Here is a 12,872-nt window from a genome sequence, read left to right as displayed (position 1 = left end):
CGAAGTGGAAACTGCAGATACGGTGGTTGTGCCTCTTTATATCTTTGCCAACTCTCCAGCATTTCGACACCAGAAGTGGCCCCGGGATCATCTGTGCGTGATCTGTCAATCTTATGGCGTCACCGCATATCCAGGAGCCGATGTTTCAGCTGCTCCTGCCTCCAAAGGCTTTGATTAAAAGGGATCGGTTGCCCCAAAAGTGGAGAGCACTTCATCAGATGCCAAAACAGTCTGTCAGTGGGAGAAAACTGCTCTCAATACATTGTGCATTGCCCTCCCACCACACAAGAAGTGGAATCCGAAGTTTGCACGGTGTTTTCCAGATTGGTTTGCTTCCGATCTGGAAAGGCGATATGGAGCATATTTGCTTATTGTTTTCTTTTATTCCGTGCTTATTGAAATACCGACTTCTTGCAGCAGGAACAGAAGGTAACTATTTACAAGGTTAACATTCTTTAGGAATATGTATCAGATGTATATGTGTGCACACATTTCCAGTAAATAGAGCAATGGTAGTTGTAAAAGTCTGCAGACACCGTGTTTGATATGAAAACAATGCTGGAGAAACTCAGCAGGTCAAACAGTGTAGCCAAGATAAAGATAACCAACGATTCGGGCTTGAGCCCTTCATCAAGGTAAGGCAAATTTTCAGGCAATGGTAGTTCTCTGATTGCAACTGGTGATTTAAAGTGGGGGGGGGGGGGGAGCACGGTTGTTCTAGAGTGACAATTGTTTATTTTCTTACAGCTGCGCTTTTTGGGAAGCTCACGGATTACGGGCTGGTCGTACCGTTTAGTACGGATGAGCGAGGCCGGTACCTTTCGCACGTTGTATCGACTGTGCGTGGTGAGTTTCGGTCGGGACGGCGCGTTGCACGGAACGTCCCCCATCCGAGCGGAGAACGGGAACTCTACTTTAACGTCACCCTCCTGGGGAGAGCGTTACACTTGCGCTTGAGGCGCAACAGTAAGCTGGTTGTTCCCGGTGCCACGGTGGAATGGCAGGAGGATTTTCGGGACCTGGTGACAGAACCCATCCGCGGAGACTGCGTGTTTTCTGGGAATATTACTGACATGCCGGGAGCGACCGTGGCTCTAAGCAATTGCGATGGCTTGGTGAGTGGAAAGCCAGCTCCTTAACACAGCATTGACGAGACAAATGCATTGGTTATTAACAGTTGACCCCCTTCCCCCCCCCCGGAAATCTTTCAACGTGATGTGCGAGTTGTAAAATCGAGAGCTGGGACCATAATCTCTGCAAACTTGATTAAAAATGGGCTGCACTGCGTAATTTCTCAACGAGGAAATAAATTGGCTCTATTTCATACTGGTACGTTTAAACAAGGCTTGACGCTTCGTGTACCTCAGGCAGGGGGCGGGGGATAAAATCCCCGAAGTTCTGCTTCATGTTTATCAAGAACCCTTTCAAGGTTTCAGTTTTTCCCCCCTTCCTTGTGTTGTCCTGATTGGTGAGATGCAGGGCTGATTGAATTATTGGCTTTCAGCTCCTTTCCCGATTGGTTTTCACTTGGAGGTAGAACGATTTTTTAAAATGGAAAGCTTTGAGGAAAATGACTCCTAAAACTGTTCAATGACGCCTATTGATTGTCAGTGTTTTGACACCAGTGTCACTGGCAAAACTACCATGATTGGGTTATTCGTCATCCTCATCATGGGAAATGTAGCAATTTTGTGGCCTTTTGTAGCCTTTTCAAATGGGATCATAAGGTTAAAATTCAGAACTGGAATTCATCGACCAATGTACAGGTGGGATAAGTGATTAGTTCAACAGAATAAACTTTGGCCGAAGTAAACCAATGCAGCGTTGCGCATTGACAAACCCATGATCAGGATATTACTAATGTAATCTTGCATTTAGAGTGGACTTGAGAGAAACCAAAGCAAACCGCTGGAGGAACTCAGCGGGTCGAGCTGTATCTGTGGTGGGGGTAGAGGAGAAGAATTGCCGGTGCTCCAGGTCCAGAATCAGGACTGAGTGTGGAGAGAGAACTTGATTTGTAGCCTTCCATGCTTTGGCAATTTAATTGCCTCTAGATGCTAGGTCCTCACCCAGGATGAGACATATAAGGCAATCGAACAACTGAAAAGTGGCAAAGCAGCAGGTATGGATGGAATCCCCCAGAGGTCTGGAAGGCTGGCGGCAAAACTCTGCATGCCAAACTGCATGAGTTTTTCAAGCTTTGTTGGGACCAAGGAAAACTGCCTCAGGACCTTCGTGATGCCACCATCATCACCCTGTACAAAAACAAAGGCGAGAAATCAGACTGCTCAAACTACAGGGGAATCACGCTGCTCTCCATTGCAGGCAAAATCTTCGCTAGGATTCTCCTAAATAGAATAATACCTAGTGTCGCCGAGAATATTCTCCCAGAATCACAGTGCGGCTTTCGCGCAAACAGAGGAACTACTGACATGGTCTTTGCCCTCAGACAGCTCCAAGAAAAGTGCAGAGCCCACCTCACTGACAAAAGGCAAAGGAGGAAAAACCCAACACCCAACCCCAACCAACCAATTTTCCCCTGCAACCGTTGCAACCGTGTCTGCCTGTCCCGCATCGGACTTGTCAGCCACAAACTAGCCTGCAGCTGACGTGGACATTTACCCCCCTCCTTAAATCTTCGTCCGCGAAGCCAAGCCAAAGAAGAAGATGCTGAAGTACTCGCTTCCACCAACAAAGCCACTGGGCACTTTACATCGGGGTATTTTGGCCACCTATTGTACGCCAATATGACTGTCGGGAGGCCATCTGAAAGTGGCGAACCGGCCAGGAGGAGCACTTACTAACCCTTCTCCTGTAGGTATAATCTCCGCCTCTGAGAATCCCCCCGTTGCACCTGAAAGCAGCGGCGGGACTGCGGCCACAGAAGCCGGCGTTCGCTTGGAAGCGGCTCTCCTTCAGCCGGCATGTTCAGGTGACAGAAAGGCATCTTATCCGTGGCCACCTGAGCATCCCAGCTGCACGCCCGCCAGCTGCACGCCCGCCAGCTGCACGCCCGCCAGCTGCACGCCCGCCAGCTGCACGCCCGCCAGCTGCACGCCCGCCAGCTGCACGCCCGCCAGCTGCACGCCCGCCAGCTGCACGCCCGCCAGCTGCACGCCCGCCAGCTGCACGCCCGCCAGCTGCACGCCCGCCAGCTGCACGCCCGCCAGCTGCACGCCCGCCAGCTGCACGCCCGCCAGCTGCACGCCCGCCAGCTGCACGCCCGCCAGCTGCACGCCCGCCAGCTGCACGCCCGCCAGCTGCACGCCCGCCAGCTGCACGCCCGCCAGCTGCACGCCCGCCAGCTGCACGCCCGCCAGCTGCACGCCCGCCAGCTGCACGCCCGCCAGCTGCACGCCCGCCAGCTGCACGCCCGCCAGCTGCACGCCCGCCAGCTGCACGCCCGCCAGCTGCACGCCCGCCAGCTGCACGCCCGCCAGCTGCACGCCCGCCAGCTGCACGCCCGCCAGCTGCACGCCCGCCAGCTGCACGCCCGCCAGCTGCACGCCCGCCAGCTGCACGCCCGCCAGCTGCACGCCCGCCAGCTGCACGCCCGCCAGCTGCACGCCCGCCAGCTGCACGCCCGCCAGCTGCACGCCCGCCAGCTGCACGCCCGCCAGCTGCACGCCCGCCAGCTGCACGCCCGCCAGCTGCACGCCCGCCAGCTGCACGCCCGCCAGCTGCACGCCCGCCAGCTGCACGCCCGCCAGCTCATTATCTGCCTCCGAACATCTGAAACCAGCTACTGTGTTCATGATGCTCACTACCCTCCCTCTGGAGAAAAAGAATTCACACCTTTCCTCTTACCATTTCCAATTAACTCCTTTTGTCTGTTGTTCTGGACTCTTAATCATTTCTTCCTCCAATCAGCTTCTAGCTGCTGCCCTTGCACCTTTCTTTTAAATTCTAATTGTAACTGATTAATTAAGTTGAGTGGAAAACAGCCACCAAGTTTTTCATTTTCACAACACCTTTGTTTTGTGGAAAAGTTTCCCAGTGATTTTTTTTAAAAAGCATTTAAAACTAGATTTTAGCCATGGACCTCAAAGACTAGTAAACTATGGTAATGTTTAAGAAGTAGAAGGCAAAAGCATGGGAAACTTCAATAATTGAACACAATTCCGAAGACTTGGTTAATAAGAAAATGTGCAGATGCTGAGGTGTAGTGTACTGCACAAAAACATGCTGGAGAAACTCTGCAGGTTTCATAGGAAGTAAAAGGCAGTCTGTGTCAGGCCTGAGCCCTTCATCAGGAGTGTTGAAAATGTGGCTGATGGCTGAATAAGGAGGTAGGGAAGGGGAAAGGGAGGAGCACAGGCTAACGTGTAAGAGGTAATGGAGAATACACATGGGAAGGTGGAACAGCAAGGAGGTGGGAAGTGGGAGAGGGCAGAGGCTAAGAATAATGACTGATCGAAAGTGGGGTGGAGAGCTGGAATCAAATTTCGGATTTATTGTCAGAGTACATACGCGATATCATGTGCAACCCTGAGATTCCTTTTCCTGTGGGCGAATCAGAATTACCACTTACTGATAGAACTCAATGTGCACATGTAAAGAAATAGAAACAAACTGACAGTGCAGTGCAGAGAGAAAAAAAATCAATAAAGTGCAAAAGAGAGTCCTTAAGTGAGTCTCTGAGTATATTGTTGAGGAGTCAGATGATGGAACGATATCAGGTGTTCCTGAACTTGGTGATGCGAGTCTTGTGGCACCTGCACCTCTTTCCTGATGGTAGCAGTGAGAACAGTTTGCGCTGGGTGGTTTTGATCCTTGGTGACTGCTGCTCTCCGATGGCAGTGATCCCTGTAGATGTTCTTGATGGTGTGGAGGATTTTACCTGTGATGTCCTGGGCTGTGTCCACTCAGGGGATTTGATGTCCCCATACCAGACTGTGAGGCAGCAAGCCAGAACACTTCAGAAATTTGCCAGGGTTTCAGATGTCGTGCCAAACCTCTGCAAACTCCTGAGCAAGTAGAAGAGCTGATGTGCTCTCTTCAAGATGCCACTTGTGTGTTGGTCAAGGAAAGATCCTCCGAGATGGTGACTCCCAAGAACTTAAACTTTCTCACCCTCTCCATCTCTGATCCCCAATAATCACTGGATCATACATCTCTGGTTTTCCTTTCCTGAAGGCAACAATCAGCTCCCCAGGAAATTGGAGAAGATGATATTGATGCCATGTAGTTGGAGACCTGCTGTGACTACCTCCATTTTGTGGGTGGCCTGAATTTGGCAGTGTGAGGCCATGGATGAGCATGTCAGTGTTGCAGTGGTTTGACAAATTCAAGTGGTTCGCCACTGGGTGGTCCTACAGCCCAGAGCGAAGTTGTTCAATGAAACAATCTCCCAGTCTGTGTCAAATCTCCCTGATATAGAGGAAGTTGCACTAGAGGGAGCAGATGCAGTAAATGACCCCTGCAGATTCATAAGTGAAGTGTTGCTTCACTTAGAAGGATTGCCAAATAGTAGTGAGAGAGGAGGTATACCTGCAAGTGCAGTGCTTCTACCCTGTTACTGCAAGGTACCAAGGAGATGATTGGTGGGAAAGAATGAATTGGACATGGGAGTTGCGGAGGGAGCGATCCCGATGGATGGAAAGTGGCGAGGAGAAAGGAGGAGAGTGTGGTGGCAGAAGTTACAGAGAATTTGTTGGATGCAGAGACTGGTATGATAATGGGTATGGATGAAGGGAACCCTGTCTTCACATCAGTGGGAGGAAATGGCCTGGGCAGATGTGTGGGAAATGGAGGAGATGCAGGTAAGGAATGTCGCAGCAAGTAAGGCACTTTTTTTTTTGATGGCGCCGAAAATCTCAGATGTCCGGGAATGGAAGGCCTTAGGCTGGGAGCAGATGCGGTGGAGACTGAGGGATTGGAAGTATTGAATCTTCATAGGAGACAGAGTGGGAAGAGATGTAGTCAAGGAGCCATATTCTGTACTTCACTCCTTCTAGGTGTTGTTGCAACTATCATTCTAATACTGAATGTAGTCTTGAGAAGGGAGCACCTATTGAAGGCTCGTGATCTATCTACTTTTTAGATGTCATTCACTTGATATTTTGAAATTGTACCATGGGATGACTATCTACTACATGAGAGCATTAAAATAAGAGGAGTATGTTGCTTAACACCTTTGCTTTCTTTGTATTCAACAAAATGATTACTGGTGTTTTACTTTGGCATCACTTTCTGAAGCCATCACCACATCCATTGATTTCCTTAGTATCTCGAGATCTATCAGACTTGAGTGACTGAACCCTGGTGAGTAGAGAACTACAGGCATTCACTATCAACTGGATATTAAGCAGTTTCTTTAAAAAGTTGTTGACCACTTGCTTCTCGAAGCCAGACACAGAAATATCAGCTCTGCATTTATGTTGTTAAGTCACAGAAGAGTTTTGAATGTTTTAATTTTATCACACTTCTCACGCAAAATTAAATGCAGGGTCATGTTGTGATTCTGCCATGCAGTGTGGATAGGTTGACTGAGTGGGCAAAGACGTGGCAAATGGAGTTTAAGGTGGGAAAGTGCCATATTATGCATTTGGGAAGAGAAATCAAAAAATTAGATTATCAATGGAGAGTGCTTGTAAATTAATAAAATACAGAGAACTGGGTAAGCAAGACCAGAGAAAGATTAGCAGGCAGGTTAAGTGGCAACTAGTTAAGGTGGCAAGCAGACTTTCTTGCACGGAGGATGGAGATTAGAAATGGGGAAGTATTATAATTGTACAGGGTGTTGGTAAGGCCACAAATGGAGTCCTGTGTGCAGTCTTGATCCTCTTGCACAATATAGAATACAGTATTGTAATTTTGGAGATAGTCTGAATCCTGCATGATAGTGCTGTCCTATGGGGCAAGGTTAAAAAATTTGGATCCATATTCTTTGGGAGAATGAGTGGTGATCTTGAAACCTGTAAATACCTCGCGTAACATGATGTTGAAATGTTTACATACGGGCAAGATAAAAAAAATGTATCATGCAAGATCAGGGGTTATTCATTTAAAATCAAGGCTTGTCAAAATTTCTCCCCACAGAGGGTGGTAAACTTCTGGAACTTTCTCCCAGAGGGTTGCGATCATCAACTATATTTCAGATAGAAGTAGAATATTTTTGAAAGATCAGGGAACTGAATCCTGTGGAGAACTGGCACAAACTAGGAGTAGAGGCCTGGAGTATATCAAACATGATTATGTTGACTGGAGAGGTAGGTTTGAAAGTCTGAGTGGCTGACTCCTGCTCCTATTTTCTTGTGTTTATACTTTGGTTTGGAGTATAAGCCCGGTCACCTTATTTGCTCTCCTTGGGTGACAAGCCCACCTTTCCATGAAACAATCTGGTGAAACTTTCTGTGCTCATTATTACAGAGGTATCTTTCCATTGTCAGATACCAAACCAAAGGCAGTCTTATTAGAGACCTGTGTAATTGGACATTTCTTCTTTCTTCTTTGGCTTGGCTTCGCGGACGAAGATTTATGGAGGGGTAATGTCCACGTCAGCTGCAGGCTCATTTGTGGCTGACAAGTCCGATGCGGGACAGGCAGACATGGTTGCAGGGGAAAATTGGTTGGTTGGGGTTGGGTGTTGGGTTTTTCCTCCTTTGCCTTTTGTCAGTGAGGTGGGCTCTGCGGTCTTCTTCAAAGGAGGTTGCTGCCCGCCGAACTGTGAGGCGCCAAGATGCACGGTTGGAGGTGATATCAGCCCACTGGCGGTGGTCAATGTGGTAGGCACCAAGAGATTTCTTTAGGCAGTCCTTGTACCTCTTCTTTGGTGCACCTCTGTCTCGGTGGCCAGTGGGGAGATCGCCATATAACACGATCTTGGGAAGGCGATGGTCCTCCATTCTGGAGACGTGACCTACCCAGCGCAGTTGGATCTTCAGCAGCGTGGACATTTAGTCCACACACTAATGTCATTGTGAAGAAAGCTCATCAATGCCCCCTTGTGAAGTTTGTGAAGGTTTGGTATAACATTGGTAACCATGACAAATTCCTACAGATGTGTAGTGGAAAGTGTCCTGACCACTGCATCATGGCCTGGTATGGGGGCACCAATGCCTCCTGAATGGAAAGGCCTGCATCACAGGCAAAACTCTCCCCTCCATCAAGAAAATCTACATGGTACGCAGCAGCAATCATCAAGTGTCTACACCACCCAGGATAAACTCTGCTCACTGCTGCTATCAGGAAAGAGGTATAGGTGCCACAGAACCCATCCCACTAGGATTCAGGAACAGTTGCTACGCCATCCATCAGATTCCTAAACAAGAAACTCGTTTAAAGCATCTTACACTGCACATTAATTATTACTGAATACAGTGTTGCCCCATTACCTGTGGTTCCGTGGTCAACCGCAAAAATCTGAACAAAAAGGATCAGATTATGCAAAGTTTTTTTTAGGAATTTTGTTGACGAGGACTTTTATAGCTGCTTTCAGGTGCTCAGACACAGATAATGTGCCGGGAGACGTGGCTGGGGGAGTGCAGCTGGGACGTTCAAGTGACCGCGGAGAAGACGCCTTTCTGTCACCTGGACGTGCCGGCTGAAGGAGAGCCGAATCTGAGCGAACGCGGGCTCCTGTGAGCATATTTAGGAATCTCGCTTCTGTACCGAGAGAGAAACACTTCACTGATCTCAACCCTTGACATGCACCCAACAGGAAGACTGCTTTAAGAAAGCATACACAAATATATCTACAGAAAGCAAAGGATAGTGAAAGAGACTTTTTTTTAATAAAAAAAAGAAAATACAAACTTTGTTTGAAGTGCTGGCTGGTGCCGCGGCTGGGAAAATGGTGACAGTTCCTAATGAATTGCAAGCCTCTGTATTGTGTATATCAGAGCACTTGTTAATGTGGTAAAGAATGGATGGCCATCACTAACGTAAGTAAATCAAATTACATTGTAGAGAGTTAATCATTTCTTGACTGTTATCCTAATTGCATTGAAATTGCTTCTACGTACATGCACCATTCGTAGACCCCAGGTTTCTGTAGTCACTGTTGCATTCGCGTTCAGGTGCAACTGGGGATGCTCCAAGCCAGAGAATCTACCAACCTGAGGAGGGTTAGGTAAGCATTCCTCAGGGGCCAGGTTCTCCACTTTCAGGTGGGCAGCCGACAGCCGCATTGGGGTAGAATAGGCGACTTTACAGTTGGGTTATTCTGGCCACCTGAAAGTGGCTTATGAGTGATGGGGAAATGGTTTGTAAAATTTTCCCCCAGTTGTTAGTCAAAACAACAATGACAAAATGAATCAATGTCATTGTTAACAATATTGTTAACTAATATTAAATTTTATGTTCACTAGGCTGGATTGATTCATGCAGATATTGGTGAGTTTTTCATTGAGCCTATGGAAAAAGGTCAGAAGGCACAGGAGGAGAAGGGCCGTGTTCATGTGGTGTATCAGAGATCATCTATCAAACAAACAGAACCAAAAAACCTACATGTGGAAGGTATTGAATGGACTCATGACTGCAGAGGCCTTAAACTTTTTTTAAAAAATCAACAAAAGTCAAAATCTTGTTTCTTAAAATCTACAGAATGCAGTCTGTTACTAACATTGCAAAGTTTGACAAGGCTAATCTGATTTAGTGTTTGCATTCTGTATTCTTTATCTGTTTTCATCTATTTATACAGATTAATCATAGTGATTTTTTAAAAAAATCTTTAATATTTTTAAACTCTGGAGTTTCTCTCGTAAATTAATGCATTGAGACGTTTGCCAAATGTTTTTTTTAAAAAATCCCAAAAATTAACCATTTAAAGAATTACATGACATGTTTAACTCTTTTTAACTTGTCCATGTAGAATGTAGTATTAACCTGCATGTTAATACTTGGTATTTATTTAAGAGGTGTTAGTTCTTTGAGATAAATTAGAGTTGAATTGCTGGTCTCTCCTTTGGCTCAGAATCCGTTCACTTTCAAAGAGATGCATTTAAGATATTTTTGTATATTACGGAAAAGTTGTACATAACCTCAGGGAAGTAGCTCTTTGATTAGTGAGTTCTGCTCAGCCAGATTTCTGTAGAAATGCCTTTTCAAGGGCACATAGCATTCTTCTTTTAGTTGCAGCTAATTTATTTAGGCTAACTCGGAGTTCAAAATGTTTGTATTCGAGCCCTTCATATAGAAGATTTGAGTGCAAAGCACAATGTGGTTCTTTGCATAGTCAATACAAGAAAAGCTGTGTCTTCAGTATTGAGAAAGCTCAAATCTGGCTACTCTTCATTGACTACAGCTCAGCCTTAAACCCCATCATTCCCTCCGTGCTGGTCAACAAGCTCCAAAACGTGGGCCTCTGCAGCTGGATCCTTGACTTATGCGAATTGGAAACAACGTCTTCTCCTCATTATCAACACAGGCGGACCTCAAGTCTGCTTATTTAGTCAGCCCACTGCTCCACTCATTCTATACCCATGATGTGTGGCTAGGCACAATTCAAATGCTGTCTACAAATTTGCAGATGACACCACGGTTGTCGGCAGAATCGCAGACGACAATAAGGAAGCGTACAGGAGGGAGATAGATCAGCTAATTATGTGGTGTCTCAACAATCTTCCACTCATTGTTAGCAAATCCACGGAGCTGATTGTGGAATCAGGAGATCAGCATTGGAGAGGGTCAAAAAACTTCAAATTCCTGGGTGTCAACATCTCTGAGAATCTGTCGGTGCAATCACAAAGAAGGCTATACTTCATGAGGAGATTTGGTTTTGTCACCAAAGACTCAAATTTCTGGAGATGTAACATTCTGTCTTGTGGCATCACTGTCTGAAACGGAGTTGCCAATGCATAGGAGAGGAAGAAACTCCAGTGAGTTGTCCACTTGATCAGTAAGATCATGGACACCAGTCTTCACTTAATTGACAACATGTACGAGAGATGGCATCTTACGAACGCAGCCTCTGTCCTCAAGGACCATCTTCACACTGCTACCATCAGGAAAAATGTACAGGAACCAGAAGATGTACAAGGCCAGCTTCTTCCCCTCTGCCATCTGATTTCGAAATGAACAATGAACTACAAACACTATCTCACTTTCTCCTATTTTATTGAACTACTTGTTTATTTTTGAAATGTAAACCAATATTTGCACTGTGACGCTGGCGAAGAACAATGAGTTTCATGACCTGTTCATGACAATCAATTCTGAACTGGAAACTTTGAATGGCTTAGTGAGCAAATTTGTTGTATGTGTATTCGTGCTAAAGTTACCAGTGACTTGCCAGGTGTCCAAGACTGCAGTTGATTGTCCTCTTGCCCTGCTTCCTGGCTTTATGCTATACTCTATAGGATTCCAGCTTTCTTTTTGGCTATTCCACTTTGCTCTCTATGTTTCCTCCGCAGTCTCTATGCTATCTTTCTATCTGAAAAATTTAAAGTCTGCATGTTATACAATTCCATAATATTTGCATTTAGAATCTCCCAGTTTCTCTGATCAGAGCCATGGTGTGCAAGAAAAGGGGCAGGTGCACATATGCGATTCTGCCTCTGGTGTGCCATTGATTTTGGATTTCCTATACAGTACAGCTGATTATCTACGATCCTGTACATGGCACTTCATTTTCATTAACTGTCTGCAAGCTAAGTTTCTGTTTGCCTTTCAGTGGTATTTCCCCCCCACCCCCCCTCACAGGCCCATCGTGACCCTTGTCAAATCTAAGCTGAATCCTTAATTAAAATCTGGTCCATCAAGTCCTGGGTAGACATTTCTAAGATCACAGAATATAAACATAACAAATAAAGCTCCCTACCCCCGCAATCAAACACACTGTAATGCTGAATTGAAGTTGACCATGAGCATATTATTAATGCTTTCTGAACCTTGGTTACTTGTATCCTAGTTGCAAAAGAAAATGAAGCATTATTTATACAAGGTTTTTTGCCCCCCTGTTAACTCTTCATTTCGTTTGTGCATTTGAAAAAAAAAACTGTAAATAATTACTCTTTTAAGGATGAGGATCTGACTATTTATGATGCCTGTCAAAGAAATTCACAGAAATTAGTTCAAACACAGGAAGGTGGGAAGTTTAACTATTAATCCTACAGCAAACAGCTGTATTCTGCCTTGGGGAAATCAACATGACAATTGAAAGCAAAATCTGGCTATTAAAATGGCAAAACCGCAAGATGTTCCTGCAATTTGTATTTTACACTTGATTTGGATTTGCAAATAGTTAATTTACTTGATTCCTGAACTGCATTTCATTTGGGCCATATTTGAAATTTCATTGGTTTGCAATATTGGTTTGCAAATGTTTTGATCGCTTAATATTAGTTTATTCAAAACATTTGTTAATTATCTCCTAACAAAACAATTACAGCAGATTGGAAACTTGTCAATGGGTGTTTTAACATCAAGAACCCAGTTATAATTGCTGGAAATTTATGTCAATTAACCAGATGTTGCATGGAAGGATTAGATATTAATAATGTATACACTTATAAAATGATGCTAATAATTATAGTCCAAATTGGGAATATTTTTGCATTGCTTTTGTTCAGTGAAGAATTATTAAAATAATTTGTTTTTGCATGGGAAATTAAAATAAATTGCTGTCCAGCTACTTGGAGTTTAATAATTTGGTGGTTCATGTCCAGTTATTTCAACATGAAACTTAAATAATATTGCATTTAACCCTGCCCCCAGGCTGTAATCACATTGATATTAAATTACTGAGTCTGAAGGTTTGTCAGTTTCATAAGTACAATGTAGAGATGAACTGAAATTCTTGGGTTTCTGCAGCTACACAGGTGCATGTATACACAAACTGCAATAGTACTAAACCACGACTGTATCCCAAGACAGAATAAGAGACAATACATACAAGTGTGGTGTGTTAATGATGCAGCCTAAATCCCTTT

The 12,872-nt window shown here is 45.2% G+C and overlaps 1 protein-coding gene across 4 annotated transcripts in view; it reads left to right on the top strand.

Moving 5' to 3' along the window:
* The first annotated feature begins 89 nt into the window (after positions 1-89).
* The window catches only part of LOC138736339 (A disintegrin and metalloproteinase with thrombospondin motifs 14-like), a 112,398-nt gene continuing 99,615 nt past the window's right edge, over positions 90-12,872 (top strand). The window contains exons 1-3 of one of the 4 annotated variants that reach the window (XR_011340236.1): positions 90-429; positions 748-1,115; positions 9,312-9,459. Coding sequence is in view for 3 of the 4 variants with exons in the window: in XM_069885683.1 (XP_069741784.1) it covers positions 141-429; positions 748-1,115; positions 9,312-9,459 (805 nt within the window). In the remaining variant the exon portion in view is untranslated. Of the gene's footprint in view, positions 430-747; positions 1,116-8,776; positions 8,886-9,311; positions 9,460-12,872 lie in introns of those variants that run through there. The other 3 variants (XM_069885683.1, XM_069885684.1, XM_069885685.1) reach the window with 3 other exon arrangements.

Source organism: Narcine bancroftii, chromosome 6 (genome assembly GCF_036971445.1).
Source record: "Narcine bancroftii isolate sNarBan1 chromosome 6, sNarBan1.hap1, whole genome shotgun sequence".
Taxonomy (NCBI): Eukaryota; Metazoa; Chordata; class Chondrichthyes; order Torpediniformes; family Narcinidae; genus Narcine; species Narcine bancroftii.
Note: the sequence above shows the minus strand (reverse complement) of the source record. Positions and strands in the feature narration are given on the sequence as shown.